This window comes from Odocoileus virginianus, chromosome 28 (genome assembly GCF_023699985.2).
Source record: "Odocoileus virginianus isolate 20LAN1187 ecotype Illinois chromosome 28, Ovbor_1.2, whole genome shotgun sequence".
Taxonomy (NCBI): Eukaryota; Metazoa; Chordata; class Mammalia; order Artiodactyla; family Cervidae; genus Odocoileus; species Odocoileus virginianus.
Window position 1 is genome coordinate 24,407,984 of NC_069701.1, and position 19,687 is coordinate 24,427,670.

A 19,687-nucleotide genomic window follows, 5' to 3' on the forward strand; every position below is an offset into this window, starting at 1 on the left:
CCTGAGCCTTAATCTCTTTTTCTCACATATTTCATTTCCTTGTCTGTCTGTGTCTTATTCTGTAAAATTTTTTCAGATCAACTAACTCTCTTCAGCTGTATTTAATGTACTCAACCTCTTTATTTACATTTTTATTTCAATAAGTCATATTTTTATTTACAAAAGTTCGATTTGTTCCTTTTCAAACTTGATCACTTTTGATAGTGTCTTGTTGCTTGTTCATTTTTATAACAGTGTCTTTTATTTCTTCAAGCATTTCATAAGTATTTTATGTTTTATGTATGATAATTCCAATATTTGAAGACCTTGGTGGCCTTAAATATATTACTTCTTACATTTGCTGACTTTCATTCTTGGTGATTTGTTTCCTTCTGTGTTTGATGTCCTTTCCTTGTCAACTCATCTTTGATTGGTCTTAGTCTCTGAAAATTTAAGGAGATGGTTTTCTTCACAGAGGATTTAAATTTTTATTTTGGAAGCCTGGGATGCTATAAACTGGGGGCCAATACCAACGTAGTCCAGGAGTCTCGGGTTCAAACTTCTGCACTTTGCCACTGGCACAAGTCTGGCCTTTGTCAGTGCTAACATAAACATCTGTACTGGACTTAGTTGCTCAGTTGTGTCTGACTCTTTGTGACCACATGGACTGTAGCCTGCCAGGCTCCTCTGTCCATGGAATTCTCCAGGCAAGAATACTAGAGTGGGTTGCCATGCCCTCCTCTAGGGGATCTTCCCGACCCAGGGATCAAACCCAGGTCTCCCCCATTGTAGGTGGATTCTTTACCGTCTGAGCCACCAGGGAACCCAGTTTAAACATTTGCCCCTGGTTGATCCACATTTTATGAGTGCTAAGAAGTAAGGACTCTACTTTCTAAGCATTTTTTACATGCTGCTCCTGTCTGGAATATATGTCCTTTTATCCTTTTCTTTCCTCCACCCGATTAACCGATCTTTCTAAGACTAAGTCAGGCTTGTTCTCCTCCAAGATACCTTTGCTGAAAACCCCTAATCTGGGTTAGATGCTGCTCTTACATGCTTCTAGAGCACCTTGTATCTACCTCTGTCATTGCATTTTCCACACTGAATTATGATAATCTGTTTATTATCTGTGTTCCTCCATGACACTGTCTCCCCAGCATCTAGCACACTTCATGGTCCATGAAGACATGTTTACTGAATAAAAGAAAGAACATCAGAATGAATGAATGAGTGTCTGATGATTTTGGAATCAACAATTTGGGATTTCCAGAGAGGGTGAAGGATAATGAAGGAAGATGAGAAGAAAACAGAAAAGGGAAACGACTGGTATTTTTAGGCAATTTGTTTGTTCTCCTTGATTAACTGAAACCAACTTATCACTTCATTTCATCAAAAGTTTATTGAGCATCCAGAATGTGCGAGGCACTCTGCTAGATGCCAGTAATACAAAGATGAAGATCAAAACAAAACAAAAACAAAACCACTTCCTTGCTCCACCCCCTCCCCCCATTTAAGGCAGATTTGACTTGAGCCTGGGAAGCTGGCCCCTCAGGGATGCAGCACTGGGGATTAGAGTACAGCTTGCCTTTGTCTCACCTTAATCTTCACCCTTGCCTCTCCAGGTTGACTGGGATGCACCTGTCTGAGACCACATCTTGCGTCTCCCACCTGCCTGAGCAACTTGGTGGTGGGGGGTGGGTGTGGGTGTGGGTGTCCCCCCCTCCCCCCGCATGCATTGTCTCCTAGATCAGGCACCTGGGGAAGTAAGGGGAGCAGTTCTGGGGTGAGGAAGCAGAGCTGCAAAGGCACACCTGTGCAGATGAGCCTGGAGCAGTGCATAGGGGCAGGGAGCTGGGAGGACCACGACCTGCAGGCTATGCGGGGGAGTCAGCTGGAAATGCTGCTGCCTTTGGGCTGGGACAAAACTTGTCCCACGTGGAGTGGTGGGGAATTGGGACCTTGGGAGTTCCTCTGTGGGATGGTGCAGGGTCCGAGCTGGAGCTCAGGAAGCTGAGGAGGGACCAGAGATGCACTAGAGGCATCAGGGAAGAGAGGTCAGCACACACAAAGGGCCTTCTTCTCTTGCATCATTTTAATCGCCCTCTCTCTTCACAAGGCAGATGACTGTCTTTCCTCCAAACTGTGCAAGAAGTGGTGGTGGCACGGGCATGGCCTAGGTGCACAGTGGACCAATCTCTCTGTATTCTGCAGGTTTGTGTAATTAGAGAGCCTGCCCTGGCCTGTCTCCTGGGCCCTGCATACCTGGGAGCAGGGCAGGTGAGAGGCCGAGACCAAGGGCTGCATCCGGTCTCTAAGACACAGTGGTGGGTGGGGAGAGTGATGAGTGACTTCCTCCTTCCACCGTTTCTGGGGAGAGTCGAACTTCATCCTCTTAAACCTACAGGAAGCTCGACAACCTTTCCCGGGGACAATGATTGTTTGAAAGGGTTATTTTGTGCAAAGCCAGGGAGAAGCAGTAGATAGAGGGGTCAAAAGACAGATCCTCACTTGATTTAGCTTTCTCGGTCTGGGAATGAGTGAGGAGCCCCTTCTCTAGGGACTAGAGATGAAAAGAATGCTGGGCACGCTGCTGAGGGAGGCTTCGGGAGGAGGCCACGCCTGGGAGGCTTGAATCCTTTGCTCTGGCTAGACCCGGGTTGTGGTTGGGGGGGGGGGCGGGTGGCAAAGAAATGCCGTTGAGCCCCTCCCTGGCCAACTGGTAGGTACCCAGGTCCCAGATGCCTGAGAAGGGTGCCCCAAGGTCCTGCCTTCACAGTGATTTTCTGGACTCCCCTGTAGTTGAGGACAGTTGTACCTTTGAGGCAAGTGGCCTCTCTAATCTGGACTTGCCGAGGAAGTTCCCCAGGAACCGGGAGTTCGTTCCTGGACAGCAAGGGCAGAGGGTGGGTGGGAAGCATAAATGCGCCCTAGGAAGGACACAGGATAGTCATCGGGGTTAGGTTACTGATGTTAGTTTCCATAAGCCTCTCCGGGGATTGGGCCGTAAATTTAATAATCTATATGGTCCTAAGAGGGCACAACCCACACCCACTGAGAATACAGCCAGTGATCAGGGAGCAAACGCACCCCGATTTCACAATCTGGTCCACCCTCCGCCATTCCCGCCTAGTCCCCGGACTCCGCAGGCTCACAGTGGTCCCCGCGCCCTATCCTCTTGCCCCATCCTCTTGCCCCGCGGGACCTCGCCTAATCCCTCGCCCCTCGAGGGCCGCAGCCCCGCTGCCCCGCCCTCCCCTGGACACGGGCCTCGGTGTGCGGGCGCCTCCGGGGACCCCAGGAGGCTCAAGCGCTGATCTCCACCGGCCCCGTCTCATCTTGCTCGCGGATCAGGTGCACGCCGGCAGTCCGCAGTGTGCGCGAGGCGCTGCGCGAGCGGCCAGGCGATCCGGGGGCCCTCGGTGGGGACGAGTGCGTCCGGCCGGTGGCGGGGGAGCGCGCCGGGGAGCGCGGGTAGCGGCGGGCGGAGCGGATGGGTAGCCCGGGCGACCGCCCTGGCACGGCCGGGGACACGGAGTAGCCGGGCGGGCCGGGCTCTGTCGCGCTCCGAGGTTCCTGGGCGGGGTTTTCCTCGGGCTCCGGCGAGTCCTGCAAAGACAGTTGCCAGGAGGGGTCAGCGGACAGCTGGCCAGGGCTGGGAGCACGCCCCGTGTTCCAGGGCCCTGGGAATACCGAGATGAAAGAGACACGGTCCCCTTCACACTCTGATCTCCTGGAAGGTGCAGACCTAGGTCTAGTTTCTCTTGTAACACAGGACACAAAGCTGTGGTTTTTCCAGTGGTCATGTATGGATGCGAGAGTTGGACTATAAAGAAAGCTGAGCGCTGAAGAATTGATGCTTTTGAACTGTGGTGTTGGAGAAGACTCTTGAGAGACCCTTGGACTGCAAGGAGAGCCAACCAGTCTATCCTAAAGGAAATCAACCCTGAATATTCATTGGAAGGACTGATGCTGAAGCTGAAACTCCAATACTTTGCCTACCTGATGGGAAGAGATGACTCATTGGAAAAGACCCTGATGCTGGGAAAGATTGAGGGCAGGAGGAGAAGGGGATGCCAGAGGATGAGATGGTTGGATGGCATCATTGACTCAATGGACATGAGTTTGAGCAAGCTCCGGGAGTTGGTGATGGCCAAGGAAGCCTGGCGTGCTGCCGTCCATGGGGTTGCAAAGAACTGGACACAACTAAGCGACTAACACACAGACACACACTACCACCGATTTACTTGTTTGATTCTGAACAAGTCATTTTACCCCTGTCATTTTACCCTATTTTAATAAAATAGGGTAAAATGATTTTTACCCTATTTTTCTCACCTCTCAAGTGTGGATGACAGAAATATTTCTCAGGGTTATTCTGAGTCCTAGAAAGGGATGTCAGCATAGCGGGGCTACGGTACCACCAGAACGTGGCAGGGGCTGATGGGGTGTTCGTGGGGCACTCAGTCCGGAGCTACTCACCTTGTCTTTCAGGATGTAGAGTGCCATGGGGTTCTTCCTTTCCTGCTCTCCGCTTCGTGGGAGGGTGTCTGCTGCACGGGGCAAAGAAGGGGGCGGCTGGCACAGGTCCAGAACCCTTTCCACCAGCCAGCACCTACGCTCTTTGCTTCCCAGTGGCCAGTCGGGGTCCCGCCACAACCTCCACCAGAGAAGCCGTCATCCCCGGGGTCCTACCTCGGGTGCTCCTCTCCCTGCTCTGCAGTCTTCGTGCGGTTGGTGGAGGAAGGGGCCCTGCAGAGCTGGCTTCCTTGTCGCCCAGATCTGCCTTTTCCCAGCAGCCCACTGCTCTGAGTGACGATGGGACGGGTGAGTGGGCGGCTGGGAGCTCACCTTCTGGTTTCAGGCGGTCATCACTCTGATCCATATACTCCATGGAGTTTTGCTTCTCCAGCTTCCTCTTCTTCCTGCAAATCAACCCAGCACCTGGTGAACACAGCTGTTGAGTGTGAGCAGAAGTTCTGGGTGTGGGGACACAGTGGGGCAGTATCTGATGGCCATCAATGAGGCCGTGTAATAGGAAGACGGGCTGGGTGTGGTGGGACAGGGTATATCCCATCTAGGTTTGCAGCCTGAGTCTGGTCCTGACATTGTGACCGTGGGCAAGTCATTTAACTCATCTGAGTCCCGAGTCAGTATCTGTAAACTGCAGAGAATCACACTGTAAGATAATCACACTGAAAGGTAGTGCGCTAACCATAAATACAGTGCCTGGTTCATAGAAGATGATGTGCAAGTGAAACCGTTATTAACAATGCTGGGATTGTTGGGGTTGTGAGCACAGGATGTAATTCCATATACAATGCATGCAATGGTAAGATGGATCTCCTAGGAAGAGCTTTGGGTCCTGGGAGGAAAGGCATTTAAAGAGACTAAGAAGAGGGGACTTCCTTGGTGGTCCGGTGGTTAAGACTTTGCCTTCCAATGCAGAGGGTGTAGGTTCAATCCCTGGTCAGAGAGCTAAGATCCCACATGCCTTACAGCCAAAAAACCAAAACATAAAACAGAAGCAGTATTGTAACAAGTTCAATAAAGATTTAAAAAATGGTCCACGTTAAAAAAATTGTTTTGTTTTTTTAAAAATAAATAAAGAGACCAAGAGGAGCTTAGTGGTGGTCCAGTGAATGGTTAAGAATCCGCCTTGCAATGCTGGGGACGCGATTTCAAACTCTGGTCTGGGAAGATCCCATATGCCATGGGGCAACTAAGCCCAAGTGCCACAACTACTGAGTCCATGGCTGCAACGACCGAAGCCCCTGCCCCCTAGAGCCCATGCTCTGCAACAAGAGAAGCCACCACAAAGAGAAGCCCACCCACTGAAACTCACAGTATCCCCCCACTCACTGCAACTAGGGAAAGCCCATGTGCAGCAATAAAGACCCAGCACAGCCAAAAATAAATACAAATAAACAAATCATTTTAAAAGAGAGAGAGAGACTAAGGAAAGAACGGAACTCGGGGCTGGAGTGGGTGGAAGTTCCCCAGAGGGGGGAACTTGGAGAGTTACCCAGACTTTTTGGAGGGTTTCCAGCAGGCGCAGACAGTCACCAAGGTCACAAGGAGGAAGATGCCTCCTGTAGACAAGATGATGTAGAGGGAGCTTCTTCCTAGAGAGAGAGGGAGGCAGAGAGGTGGGAGAGGTTTCAGAGTGAGCGGTGGGTGTGGTGGGGAGAGAGCTCCCTGGGGCTGAAGGAAAAGGAGCCCCAGGCAGCAGGGCTGGCCAGTGGTGGACTTTCCCCGGAGCTCAGTTCCCACCGATGCTGTCCTCCAGGGAGACCTGGCCCATCTCCGCCTCTCTCCCACCCCAGTGGCACTCTGTCTGGGATGTCCTCAGCCTCTCGTGGGCACCTGCCTCTCAGGGTGGTGGGTCCCCAGGGTGGGCAGCGGGAGACTCACGGTACACGGTGATCTTGACGGGCGGGCTGCGGCCTTGGCTGATGGGATTCTCCACCACACAGCTGTATAGGTCGTCGTCCTCCATGAGCACGCGCGTGATGGTGAGCACCTTTTGGTCTGGGGACAGGAGCATCCGAGAGTCGTTGAGGAGGGGCTTGCCGTCCTTCAGCCAGGTGTAGCTGGGTTTGGTGCCGTTCTCGTGTGAGCAGTTTAGGGTGAAGGCCTCGCTGAGCTCCAGCACTGTGGTTGATGCTACTAACACCTGTGGCCTTGAAATGGGCACTGAGCCCGGGGATGAGGGAGCCTATGAGCCAGGGGCCAAAAAGCATCTCCCTTTCTCTTCTTAACTGCCCACCTTCCAGCTCAATCTGTGGTCTTCAGAGGTCTCAGTATAGTGCTTTACCACCACCCACCCATCCATCCATCCATCCATCCATCCATTTATTCATTTATTTACCCACTATTTATTGAGCACCTAATTGAGCACAGGGGATACAATGCAGAACAAGACAGCCATGTTCCCTGCCCTTCTGGACCTTCCTTTTCTTTCTTCTCAAATATCTTTCCAAGATGTCTTAAGCTGACCAGCCTGGAAAATATTTTCACTGGGCTAAGTTTAGGTCTGTGCGTTCTAAATCACGAAGTTGTGTCCGACTCCTTGTGACCCCATGGACTGTAGCCTGCCAGGCTCCTCTGTCTGTGGGATCCTCCAGGCAAGAGTACTGGAGTGGGTTGCCATTTCCTTCTCCAGGGGGGTCTTCCTGACCCAGGGATTGAACCCAGGTCTCCTGAGGCTCCTGCTTTGCAGGTGGATTCTTTACTGCTGAGACACAAGGAAAGCCCCAAATAGATTCAGATATTGACTCTATCACTTACTAGTTGCGTGGACTTGGTCAAATTATTCAACCTCCTTGTTCCTCAGTTTTCTCATCTCTTGAAACAGGGCCAATGACATTAACTATCCCTACATTATTATAAGCATTAAGTGAGTCAATATAGGCAAAAACTTACAATCATTTCTGGCTCACAGTAAGCACCCTATACATGTGAGCTGTGGTCTCTCTGCCAGTCTCTAAGGTCCAGCTGGCTCACTCTCTGCTCCCCAGCGGCTCTTGTGTGGGTTTTCCTGGGGTCTAGCTAGGGTACTGGGTGGCCCCTAGCCCCCACCCCAGCTGCTGGCACTCGCTCGTTCCCTGCCCGAGACTTTACCATCTACAGTGAGGTTGATGGTCTTCTCCCCGGTGAAAGTATCATCCGTGATGGAGATCTCGACCTCATAGGTGCCCTCGTCGGCCAGCTGCAGGTCGCTGAGAAGCAGGGAGCCATTCTCGAAGAGGCGGATGCGGTCTCGATAGTCAGGCCGCAGGGTGCCAATGACCTCTGTGCCGATGGACTGAACGACGGTCACTGGCTTGTCCCGTTTCAGCTGCCACTTGACCACGGGCTTGTCGCTGCTGGTGCTGCTATACTGCACGGAGAGCAGGGCGGCCTTCCCCACCGTGCCATGGATCAGGCGCACCGGGCTGGTGATGTTCACCCCTGCCAGGGGCTCTGTGAACAGAAGCCCACAGCGAGAGGGCAATGTCAGGCCTTGGCTCCTTACCCTGTTCTCATCTCTGAGTCCTCTGGTCTCTCCATGCCTCACCACGCTGGACTCTTCCCTTCCTAACAGTTCTTCCTTTTTTTCCAAGCCAAAAGGCAGTGAAATGAAAAGGTGAGTTGTGCAGATTGAAGCAAATTTAATTTAATAAACATATCCACCCCATTTTGGGAACAAGTGCTTTTTTAGCTAGTGAGCTCCTCGTCTTTAGAAGTAATCAAGGAAAGGCCAATTGAATGTTCATTCCCCTCCCTGTGCTTTCATTTTCTCCTTTGAATAATGAGGTAATAGGACCAGATAATCTGCAACCTGACATTGCAATCCTGACATTCTATCATCATGTGTCAAGAATGTTATAATCATAAAACCTTAGGTGTGGAAGACACTACTGCAATGATGAAAGCCACCATATTCATGAATATTATATACTTGTCATGGGGGACGGGGAGTTAGAATAGACAAAACCAAGTATTTTCAAATTTTCCTATTAAAGTTATTTTTGTTTCCACAAAAACCCTATGTAAATTGAAAAGAAATGAAATTTAGTTCTAGCTCACTTGATTTAGTCAAAGAGGTGGTGAGGACCTGAGTCCTGTCCTTCCCAGGATCTTGGTGTGCTACTAGGGAATCTCTATGGCTCTGTGTGTCAGACTGAAATCTGATTGACCTCATGATCCTTCAGATTTCTCCAGCTCTTGGTTTCTGGGATTATTTAGATGGGATTTCCTGCCTAGCAGGTGCTAGGTCCCAGGCTTGGTTTGACTTAGAAACACAAACTTTCAAACTTCCCTAAACAGGCAAATAGGGTTTGGTGTAGGTGACTCGAAGTGGCTCTGGAAAAAAATCAGTGAGCTTCATTGAGGGCCAGGATGGGAACATCTACCCCGCTTCTCAGGACCCAGTCTGAAGCAGGAGGGTCAGCACATGAGGGTGATGTATGCAGAGCCACCCTGGGATTTAGCAACCTCAAGCCCCTAGGTTCTTATATCTTCTTTCCAGGAGGCTGGGCTATGACAGTCCCAGCCCCAAGGAAAAGTGGAATGGATTCCCCTCCCTACTTCTGTCTTCTCGGACCCTCCTTTGAGTTTCTCCTGCTCTCTCTTCTACTCTGTCTCGTCCCATATAAGGTCCCAGTAGTGCTGTGGGGATGCCTTTCCCCCTTCAAGTTTGCTCTTTCTACCAATTTATTTATTTTTGCTGCATCATGCAATATGTGGGATCTTAGTTCCCTGACCACAGATTGAACAGGGTTCCCTGCAGTGGAAGCACGGAGTCCCAACCCTGGACTGCCAGGGAAGTCCCTCTTTCTACCAGTGTAAATTTGATCCTTCTGGGGACTTTCTCTGGTGATCCAGTGGCTAAAATCTCCCATTCCCAATGCAGGGGGCCTGGGTTCAATCCTTGGTCGAGGAACTAGATCCTGCCTGCCAACTAAGTCCTGGCACAGTCAAATAAATAAATATTTAAAAAACAAAAATAAACATGATTCTTCTGGATAAAACCTTTGGAGAAGTTACTGCATATGGATCACCCTTGGCCTCCCCCTCCTCTTGGTGGGTGCCTTCCACGTGTCTGCAAATGAATATCGCCCCTGAGTCATAGGGGTGTATGTAGGCATGTTCAGAAGTGGAGGGAGCAGTCTTTCCCAGAATCTGACAAAGAGCGTTTTTGCTGAGCAAACACTGTTTCCCAAAATCTAGCCAAAACTGGAGTTGGTTTTAAGGTCAGAGTCCCACAACTTTCAAGGGACACACAGAACTAGGACAGGTGCCAAGGAAGGACATAGAAGCGAGGAAATGGCTAACGGTGCAAATAAAAGGAACTAAACCTCTTCAACCTTGAGAAACGATTAACTTAATCATCGTTCTCAAGTCTCGGAAGCGTCGTTAGGTAGAAAAGTCTCTGTTCCCACTGGAGGCTGAACAGAAGGAAATTGACCTCGCTGCAAGATGTCCCTGCCGACTTAAACAGCCACACTGGACCAGGGAAGTGGCCCTCGTCAACTAGGATTTAAACCTGCTATGACATCAAAGAATGTCAAGCTTTAACTATAAGAATGTACCTGCCAATAGCCTTGGGGACACTTAATAGCCACGTCCTTAAATCATCATCTGTTCATTTTTATATGCCCTTTGTGGTGGGCAAAGATTTTCTATTACCAGTATTTGCCTTAAATTTACCTTTTAAACATATCAGTGAGAGGGGTTTCCCTGGTGGTTCAGTGGCTAAGATTCCTTTCTCCCAATACAGGGGGCCTGGGTTTGATCCCTGGGTCGGGAAGATGCCCTGGATGAGGGCATGGTAACCCACTCCAGTATTCTTGCCTGGAGAACCCCATGGACAGAGGAGCCTGGTGGGCTATAGTCCATGGTGTTGCAAAGAATTGGACACAACTGAGCGACTAAGCACAGCACAGCGCAGGGAACTTGATCCCATGTGCCACAACTAAGAGTTCGTATGTCACAGCTAAGAGTTTGCATGTGGCATCTAGAGATTTCACGTGCTGCAACTAAGACCTGGTGCAGCCAAATATTCTTCAGTCGCCAAGGTGTGTCTGGCTCTTTGTGGCCCCATGGACTGCTGCAAGCCAGGCTTCCCTGTCCTTCACCATTTCCCAGAATTTACCCAGATTAGTGTCTAATGGAGTCAGTGATGCTATTTAACCATCTCAAAAGCATTCATGAGATACTGTGAAACATGTTACACCTAATCCACACTCTATGATACCCCGGACTGCAGGTATGTCCCTTTTTAACTGAAGGGCTTTATGTTTTGTTTGGATCTGTCTCTATAGGAAGTCCCTCCTTCCCTTGGGCTAGTATAAATACCCTTATTTGGGCTTTCTCCAATTCTATTATTTCTTTTTTGAGGTGTGGTGACCAGAACTGCATACAATAACCCAAAGGGAGCACACAGCATGGTTTTATTTTCTTGTTGGCTGCACTCCACAGCACATGGGGCCTTAGTTCCCCAGCCAGGAAGTGAATCCACATCCCCTGCCTTGGAAGGCAGAATCTTAACCACTGGACTGCTGGGGGAAGTCCCATACATCACGGTTTTCTAAAAGCAAAACATTATACTTTGCGCTTTTCATTTCTATTATTCTGAATGAATTAATAATAATAAATATTAAATGCTCTGAGAAAACAACCCCCCTCCTCTGCCCCTATTGTAGAGGAGCTTCACTGTTGGGGTGACTGTGTTAGAGTTTTCTCTCGTTACTACGTTGAGGCCTACAAAAGTGTGAACTCATTTTAAGTGTCAATCACTCAGGAGTATAAAGGAAAATCAGGATACAGAAATTGTGAAGAGGGCCTTTGGGACCAGGAAGAGAAGGGTAGCTTTTTTCCTATCCTGTAAAGAAAGCCAGTGTTCAGTAACGTGTACCTAGCTAATAAGTGTAAAGATAGCATACAGAGATACACCGTGTTTTGGATAGGAGTAATCATTAATGTTAAGTTGTCAATTCTCCAAAGCTGGCTTATAAATTTATTACAATACTGATAAAGTATTGTAATAAAAATCCCAAGAGATTTATCCTTGGCACAACAATAGACAAGTATATCAACAGAACAGAATGAAGAGTCCAAAAACAGACTTAAACATGATAGCTTGACTTTTTATTTTTGCTGTGAGGGTTGTGGGATCTTAGTTCCCCAACCAGAGACTTAATCCATGATACCTGCAGTGGAAACCTGGAGTCCTAACCACTGAACCACTGGTGACATGCAGTGAAATGCAGAAAGGATTTTTTTTTAATAAATAGTGCTGGGCCACGTTGGAATAAAAATGAATTTTGGTCCTTACGTCACATCTCACACAAATACCAATTCTAGGTAGACTGTAGATCTAAATGTGAAAGGTAAAACAATGTTTTAAAAGGAAAACATAGGAGAATCTCTGTGTGGCTTGACAAAGATTTTTCGACAGGACACAAAGGTGGTACCCATAAAAGATGAAAATGATACAGTGGACAATAAAATTAAGAACTTCTGTCCATCAAGAGACACCATTAAGAGAGTGAAAGGCAAACTGTACAGTGGGAGATGGCCTTCCCACGTGGCACTAGCTGTAGAGAATCTGCCTGCCAATGCAGGAGACAGAAGAGATACGGGTTTGAGCCCTGGGTCGGGAAGATTCCCTGGAGGAGGGCATAGCAACCCAATTCAGTGTTCTTGCTTGGAGAATCCCATGGACAGAGAAGACTGGAGGGCTACAGTCCATAGGGTTGCACAGAGTCGACACAACTGAAGCGATTTAGCACACACACACACACACACACACACACAGGGAGATAGTTGTAATACATATATCCTATAAATGACTCGTATCCAACATATATATTTTAAACTCCTACAAATTACCACTTTAAAAAAAAAATCCAGGAAACTCAATAGAAAATGGGCAAAAGATTTGGATCAGGTATTTCACATAAAAGGATTTTCAAATAGCTAATAAGTATATGAAACAACTGCATTCATCACCATAGATTTGCTATTTTAAACCATAATTTAATGCCACCTCATACTAGGATCGCTAAAATGAAAAACAGAAGATTCAGTTATTGGTGAATATATGGAAAGAACATCTGAACTCTCAGTCAGAGCTGGTGGGAATGTAGCTTGATACAACCACTTCTGAAAACTCTGACTATGTCTTCTAAGCCTAACTGCATACACATAACTCGGCAAATTCTACTCCTGGGTATATCTGTTCACCAAAAGACATCTACTAGAATGTTTTTAAGAACTCTGTTCATAAAGGCCTGAACTGTTAACAACCAAAGTGTCTATCAGAAATGAATAGGTAAACAAATTTTGGTATATTTTTATGATGGAATACTACATAGCACTGAGATCAAACAAGTTACAATTTCAACAACAACATTCATGAATCTTACACATTTGGTGTTCAGTGAAAGAAACCAGGCTTAAAAGAGTGCATAGATATAACTCCACTTTTATGAAGTTCAAAGACACACAAAATTAATCTGTATTAGAAATTAGTACACCACTGTGACCCTGGGGGGGGGGAGAAAATAGTAACGATACAGTAAGGAGGTATTTCTCAGGTGCTGAAATGTTCTTTTCCATGACCTTGGAGGCTAATTAAATGGATTTATTCACTTTTAAAGGTTCATAAAACTGTATCCTTATGTAAAATTGCATGTTCCTGTATATAATTCTCAATTACAATTAAAAAAAAATACAGCACCTACAATATGGAAGGTGATCTTAGAACTCAGAGAGTGGAACCTAGGCAAGGAACTTCTTCCTAATGAGAGCCTAGAGGACAGACTGGCTCTAGGATCCCAGAGAGTAACAGCTTGCAAATCAGATTATCTAGATGTATGGCATGTTGTGTTTATGATTGTAGTTAGTATTCTAGCCTCTAGAAAAGCTGTGTTTGAATGATCCAGGAATAGGGCTGTGATGAATTTAGGGAAGCTTCCTTAGCTCGTATGAGGTCCAGAGCACTGAGGACTAAGTGCTACTTGCCTGAGGCAAGGAAGGTGGTTGCCGCCATAAGGGAGTATTGTTGCTGTTCCGTCGCTCAGTCTTGTCTGACTCTCTGCGACCCCATGGTCTGCAGCAGGCCAGGCTTCCCTGTCCATCACCAGCTCCTGGAGCTTGCTCAAACTCATGTCCACTGAGTCGGTGATGCCGTCCAACCATCCCATCCTCTATTGCCCGCCTTCTCCTCCTGCTCTCAATCTTTCCCAGCATCAGGGTCTTTCCCAATGAGTCGGCTCTTTGCATCAGGCGGTCAGAGTATTGGAGTTTCAACTTCAGCATCAGTCCTTCCTATGAATATTCAGGGTTGATTTCCTTGATGGCAAGGGATTAAGGCAGATCTCTGGGAGCCAGAGTCATATGATCCAGGCCACCCTTTAATGCCAGCCTTAAAGCTATGTCTCCCAGCCTCCCTTGCAGTTGAGTATGGCTGTGTCACTACTGATTTCTACCCAATAGTACTAGTAGAAGTGGAAGGTTCCACTTATAGGCTGGTGTACTTCTTTTGTTTTTCCCTTAATCCTCTACCTAAAAGACATAGAGATAAATCTCAGACTGACCATTGGAAACACATGTGAAAGTTGATAGAGCCCCATGAGCTTGGTCTCTGGAAAACCTCATGGAACAGTCTTTGTTCATACCAGGCCTTGCTTGAAAAGGTACCAGCTACTCCAGGGTTAATGCCAGGAGGACTTAAATGTTGGAATTTATTTGTCACAGAAGCTGACATTTTCCTAATAGACTGAGGATGGCAGAAATTCCTCGTGGAATCTTAGCCTTTATTGCTATTGAGTCCACAGCAGTACAATGGCCTGACCCCACACTTACCTCTTACCTATCTTAGTTTGTAACTAAAATCTTATTAGCGTAGTTTATAGTTAGAATTTTTTCTTATACATTTTTATTTTTTGTGGCCATGCAGCATGTGGGATTTTAGTTCCTGGACCTGGGATTGAACCTGTGCCCCCTGCAGCAGAAGCACAGAGTCTTAACCATTGAACCACCAGGGAAACCCCTTGTTAAATAATACTCAATTACACTGTCTCTCACAGAAGTTCCTTTTGTTTCTGCCTAATCACAGTGACTGACAAGATCCTTCCATAATTTTTTTCTTTACCACGTGATGACCTGAAAGAGCTTAAGGACACTTCTGATTTGTACATGTCATTGTAAATTTCCTACTCCCAGTTCCCTGTCTCCATACCATCAGCTCTCATTTCCTCCATTCATCGTAATTTCCACTGACACTGCTCTCACTAAGGTTAATGGTAACCTCTTTATGGCCACATCAGATGGGCTCTTTTAGGTCCTTATTACACTAGGCTCCTTGATACATTTGATGTCGACTCTCTGGGCATATCCCAACTCCCTTCACTTTCTGGACACCAGTCTTCAAGATCTATCTCCCTCTGTATCTCTGACTGCTCCACGCCTCCTCATGGGCTTTTGTTCTCTGCTTTCCTCTGCAAATCTTGGGATTCCTCAGATTCACACAGACTTAGAGAATGAACTTATGCTTGCTGGGGGGAAGGGATAGTTAGAGAGTTTGATCGACATGTACACAATGCTATATTCAAAATGAATAACCAACAAGGATCTACTGCAAAGCACAGGAAACTCTGCTCAATGATATGTGGTAGCCTGGGTGGGAGGGGAGTTTGTGGGAGAATGGATACATGTATAGGTATGGCCGAATCCCTCCACTGAAGCTATCACAACATTGTTAACTGGCTATACTCCAACAAAAAATAAAAAGGTAAAAAAATAAAAAAGTTTGCATTGGTTTTTAAAAAAAGTCTTGGGGTTCCTCCGTGTTTCATTTTCAGCTCATTTGCTCCTGTAAGGTGGTATTTCTTTAGTCTCACTGTTTTAAATCTCACCTCTTAGCTGACAGCTTCCAAATACCTCTTCCCAATCCTCCAGTTTTAGGTTGTTCAACATTTCCCCACAAATGTCTCACAGTCATTTCAACCTCAACATGAGTAACACTAATCATTATATCTCCCAATCTTGCCCATTTTTAAATTTAATGTTTCACACAGAAACCCTACCTCCTTCCCTAGATTCTTTAACTTCCTATCAATCACTAGGTCCTGATTTTCCCTCCAAAATATTATCTCAATATCCTTCCCTCCCTCTCTCTTTATTCTAATTCCAGCCTGGTTCATTTCTCTCTTGAACTATTGTAGTAGCTTCGTTATGGGTTGAATTGTGCCCCCTAAAATTTATGTCTTGAAGTCCTAATCCCAAGTATCTCAATGTGTGTGTACTCAGTCACTTCAAATGTGTCTGACTCTTTGCGACCCTGTGGACTGTGGCCTGCCAGGCTCCTCTGTCCATGGAATTCTTCAGGCAAGAATACTGGAGTGGGTTGCCATTTTCTGCTCCAGGGGATCTTCCTGACTCAGGGATCAAACCCACAATCTCTTATGTCTCCTGCATTGGCAATTGGATTCTTTACCATTGAACCACTTGGGAAGCCCTAAGTATCTCAGAATGTGACCTTTTTTGGCATTGGGGTTATTGTCAAGGTAACAAGCTAATACTGGAGGGAGTGGGCCCCAATCTAAGATGAAAGTGAAAGTGTTAATTGCTCAGCTGTTTGAGACCCCATGGACTGTAGTCTGTCAGGCTCCTCTGTCAATGGAACTTTCCAGGCAAGAATACTGGAGTGCATTGCCATTTCCTTCTCTAAGGGATCTTCCCCACCCAGGGGTTGAATCCGGGTCTTCTGCACTGCAGGCAGATTCTTTACTGCCTGAGCGACCAGGGAAGCCCAATCCAAGATGACTGGTGTCCTTATAAAAAGAAGAAACTGAATATACACACAAGCATGGGGAGAATGCCATGTGAAGATTAAAGTTAACCTGCCACAGCCAACGAACCACCCAAAGACAGCAGAGAGGCCTAGAGTAGAACCCTGCCTAGTGCCTTCAGAGGGTGTACAGCCTTCCCACCACCTTGATCTTGAAATTTTACCCTCTGGAACTGTGAAACAATGCACATCTGTTGTTGGAGTCATCCAGTTTGTGGTTCCACCAAATGGATAAGGGATATAGGCTTCCTTTCCCATCTTGCCTCCAGTTTTGCCTCCAACGCAGAGGGTGAGCGATCTCTGGCCCTGCTGTTTCCCAGGCTGAAAACCATTCCAGGCCCTCCCGGTCACCATTGTTTGCAAATTATCTTCCAATTTCCTTAGCAAGGTTTACATATCTCACCGAACTCCATTCACTCTTTCCTCTCCAGAAGGAGTGACTGATTGGGCTGCTCCTAACACGAGATACCATTTCAAGCTGTTGACCTTGGCCCATTTTCCTAACTATAATGCTCACTCCCACACCTACCTGTTTTTCTCATCCTTTAAAATTCAGTGCAGACACTCCCAAGTAACTTCCCTTGATATTCCCCTCCTCGTATCCTGTACCACCAGCACCAGCTTCCTGATGGTGTAGGTGACCTCTCTGCCTCTCTGACTCATAGTAGTTTCTGTATTTTATTAAAATGGTTTCTGCATCTATTTGCCCAATGAAACTGTAAATTCCTAGGCTCTCTGGAATAGTTTGTGTGTGTGCATATGCGTGTGTGCTCAACCCCTCAGCCATATCTGACTCTTAGTGACCCCATGGACTGTAGCCTGCCAGTCTCCTCTGTCCATGGAATCTTCCAGGCGAGAATACTGGAGTGGGTTGCCATTTCCTACTCCAGGGGCTCTTTCTGATCCAGGGATCGAACCCGAGTCTCTTGCATCTCCTGCATTGGCAGGCGGATTCTTTACCACTGAGCCACCTGAGAACCGTGTGTGTGTGTGTGTGTGTGTGTGTGTGAGCGCGCGTGTGTATTGAATAAGCACATGTATTGAAAATCAGATCATTTCTCCAAGGAGTTGGTAGGGGGCAGTACAGAAGATAGGTGTCTGTGGTGTGCCTGAGTTACAGATACGTTGGCGTTACTGTCCCAAGCCGGGAGACTCATTATCTCCAAAGCTTCTTTTATCTCCCTTGCTGTTTTACAACCAGAGAGGCCAGGGTCGGGGGTTGAGGAGGCACAAAACCAAGATTTCCCCACCCCTCCAAGCCCCACCATAATCCCGACTGCGAATTATAAAGAATGCCCGACGGGCCCACGCCAACAAGATGTCCCATAAGCAATGGCTCGTTGCCCTCCATCTAACGTACTGAATGCCGTGGGAGCTCCAAAGTCATGCAGGCTTTGGGGGCTGGGGGGCAGGGGCCAGGCAGGAGGCACACAGAATGAAGAAATACATTCAACACGAATGCCTGAATTCACTGAGACGCTTCCCACGGTGGCTGGGCATTCTCCCCTCCTCCCGCCCCAGAGGCGTTCTGGCCCTCAGCTCCCCCCTCCCTCTCCTTTGAAAGCCCGGGGTCCCTTCTGCAGACCCCGTCCTACCCTCCGGTTCTCCTACCTGTCTGGATCAGAAGCAGGTAGACAAAAGGAGCGAGGCGCCGTGCACTGAAGGCTCTGGACGGGGCTTCCCTTTCTCTCTTCATTTTGGGTGGCGTTCTCCAGCTCTGGTGCAGACAATTAGCATGATTTCTCCACTCCGGGCACGTCCCTTTGTACCACTCGGAGTTTCTCTGCCCGGACACAACCCTGCCAAGTTCCCTCTGAATACACAGAGGTCTGTGTGTTGCTGGACTTGTTCTTGCCTCTCTTTCAGACCTGGCATTTTCTGGTTTCAAAGCCCTGCATCCTGGGTTGGGAAGAGGGTATCTGCTTGGAAGACCATCTCCAGCACAGCTTCCAGTCTGAGGGGTCCCAGCAGTTCTTCACCTGCCTGAGCTGAACCCCACTGCCCGGGGGAGATGAGAATTTGGGCTGAGGGAGGGAACTGGGATCCACACTGAACTGGATCTTGTGTGTCCCAGCAAGTCCTGTCTCCACCTCTTGCTCCTCATTTCTGTGAGGGAGGGTACATGCCACGGACACACCTCCAATAAACTCTGAAAAGGCAGGGAGAGGAGTTTTCTGAAAGGTTGGAATGAGAGATTCCAGAAACGGCTGAAGACACGGAAAACCCCTCTTCTACCCCAAAACAAGAAGATTGGAAAATGGCTTGAATTGTATTATTATCATAGCTATCAAGCTTGGGCTTCTCTCTCCGATCATAGAATCTTGTAGATGCTGGGGATCTTTTCCCAGCAGCTACTCGGCTCAATTCCCAGCCTCCAGTCCATTTTCTAGAACATGTCAGAGCAAAGATGATGGTAATACCCGCAAGAGCTTGGAGTTCGGCCACCAGCTACAGCCCAGCCATTTTTTCAAGCCTTGAGGTGTGATGAAGAGAAGCACCCCAGCTCTGCCCTGACCGCCCCCCCCCCCGCCCCCCATCACCACGTCCACAGTTTCTCCTGTGGGTGGTCAGTGGAACGCTTGCTTGCTCACTGTGTGATTTGGGGCAGACAGCCATACAACCTTGTTAGTTCTCTAATTTCACGTCTGTAAATGGGGTGGGGGGGCCAGTAGCTTTCTTGTAGAAACTGTTGAGAGGACTGATGAAGATTTAGTCCAGTGGAGCGCCTAGAAAATTCTTTGTTGGAGAGGTGAATGCGTATGTGTGTGTGTGTGTGTGTGTGCGTACATCTTGGTCACTTCAGTCGTGTCTGACTCTTTGCGACGCTGTGGACTGTAGCCTGCCAGGCTCCTCTGCCCATGGGATTCTCCAGGCAAGAATACTGGAGTGGGCTGCCGTGCCCTCCTCCAGGGGATCTTCCAGACTCAGGGATCGAATCTGCATCTCTTGAGTCTCCTGCATTGGTGGGCGGGTTCTTTACCACCAGCAACACCTGAGAAGCCCTGGAGAGGTGTTATTTTAAACTTAAAAGAAAAATCTTCTTCTTTTGTTTAATTCTTTCAAGGACTTTTATATCTTGGTGAGACCAAAGTTTACAACACCTCCTCTTAGTTGTCTCTAAACACTGGAACTCTGGTCTTAATTTTGTAAGTGTAGAAGTTATCTTTCAAAGTATTCTTTTTACATACTAGAGAAAGCCTGGTTAAGCCCGGTTTCTATTTTTAAAAAATTTTTATTGGAGTATAGTTGCCTTACAACGCTGTTAGTTTCTGTTGTGCAGCGAAGAGAATCAGTGACATGTATACATATACCTCCTCTTTTTCAGATTTCCTTCCCATATAGGTCACCACAGAGCACTGAGAAGGGTTC

At 47.7% G+C, this 19,687-nt stretch overlaps 1 protein-coding gene across 4 annotated transcripts; it reads right to left on the reverse strand.

The window, feature by feature from the left end:
- Window positions 1-1,359: 1,359 nt before the first annotated feature.
- On the reverse strand, window positions 1,360-18,395 carry HEPACAM (hepatic and glial cell adhesion molecule). 4 transcript variants are annotated; one of them, XM_070457337.1, is made up of 7 exons: window positions 17,930-18,395; window positions 7,600-7,941; window positions 6,391-6,672; window positions 6,002-6,101; window positions 4,672-4,901; window positions 4,459-4,526; window positions 1,360-3,585 (listed from the first exon to the last, which is right to left on the reverse strand). In XM_070457337.1, the coding sequence occupies exons 1-7, from the start codon at window positions 18,012-18,014 to the stop codon at window positions 3,283-3,285; spliced, it is 1,410 nt and encodes a 469-aa protein (XP_070313438.1). In that variant the 5' UTR covers window positions 18,015-18,395; the 3' UTR covers window positions 1,360-3,282. The 4 variants fall into 4 exon arrangements, with proteins under 4 accessions (XP_070313438.1, XP_020750623.2, XP_070313439.1 ...); XM_020894964.2 differs by having other exon boundaries at window positions 4,459-4,529; window positions 17,930-18,394; XM_070457338.1 differs by having other exon boundaries at window positions 4,828-4,901; window positions 17,930-18,393.
- Between the last annotated feature and the right edge of the window lie 1,292 nt (window positions 18,396-19,687).